The following is a 1,100-nucleotide window of genomic DNA, read 5'->3' as shown; positions in this document are numbered from 1 at the left end:
GAGCCACCCACAACCTCCAGCACTACAGAGACCCCCACCTCTTCTACCACTTCAAATGCTGCCATTACCACCACTACAATGACTGCCACAAAACCAATCACTACAGAGGCTATCACTACTACAACAGAGTCCACGACCACCACCACCACAGATGCTACCGCTACTACAATGGAGCCCCCCACAACCACGACAACAAAAGAGTCACCCACATCTACTTCCATCTCAAAGGCTGTCATAACAACCACTGCTATAACTACAACAAAGCCTACCACCACAACAGAGCCCCCTTCTACCACCACAGTACACACTACTACAACATCAGAGTCTCCTATTACTACAACTGAGCCCCATACAACCACGACCACAACAGAAAACCCCTACACTACAACCAAAAAAGAGGCAACCACAACAGAGCCCACTGTTGTCACCACCACACAGGCTCTCATTACTACAACTGAGACCCCCATAATAACGATCCAAACTGTGTCCCCCACAACTACGACCACATCAGAGGCCACTGGTACTACCAATGGTAAAACGACAACTAAACCCACCACTACATCAGAGGACCCATCTACCATGACAGCGCCCTCTACTACTACCTCAGAGTCTCCAAATACTACAAAAGAGACTGCCACAACCACAACAAAAGCCCCAACCACTATTACAACAGTGGCACCCACTACCAGCACGGAGCCCACTACCACCACCAGCTCCATCACAACCACACAAGCTCCCATTACTACCAGTGTGCCCCCTACACCCACAACCACCACAGAATCACTTACAACTTCTACAAATTCAGAAGCCACCGTTACGACCACTACTATGACCACTAGAATGCCAGTCACTACCACAGAGATCCCCACTACCACCACAGAGGCTCCCACTACTACCACTGAGCTCCCGACAACTACGACTGTAACAGAGCCCTCCACCACTACTACCACCTCAGATACTCCCACTACTACAACTGAGCCACCCACAACCTCCAGCACTACAGAGACCCCAACCTCTTCTACCACTTCAAATGCTGCCATTACCACCACTACTATGACTGCCACAAAACCAATCACTACAGAGGCTATCACTACTACAAC

General features: G+C 49.7%; 1 protein-coding gene across 1 annotated transcript in view; it reads left to right on the top strand.

Annotated features, from left to right (window-relative positions):
- Window positions 1-78: 78 nt before the first annotated feature.
- The window catches only part of LOC119429823 (mucin-5AC-like), a gene marked incomplete at its 3' end in the record, with an annotated part of 2,664 nt that continues 1,642 nt past the window's right edge, over window positions 79-1,100 (top strand). The window contains exon 1 of the mRNA XM_037697367.1: window positions 79-1,094. Coding sequence (XP_037553295.1) covers window positions 79-1,094 — 1,016 coding nt within the window. The remainder of the gene's footprint in view (window positions 1,095-1,100) is intronic.

This window comes from Nematolebias whitei, unplaced genomic scaffold (assembly GCF_014905685.2).
Source record: "Nematolebias whitei isolate Nwh7 unplaced genomic scaffold, NemWhi1 Nwh_scaf_8311, whole genome shotgun sequence".
Taxonomy (NCBI): domain Eukaryota; kingdom Metazoa; phylum Chordata; class Actinopteri; order Cyprinodontiformes; family Rivulidae; genus Nematolebias; species Nematolebias whitei.
Note: the sequence above shows the minus strand (reverse complement) of the source record. Positions and strands in the feature narration are given on the sequence as shown.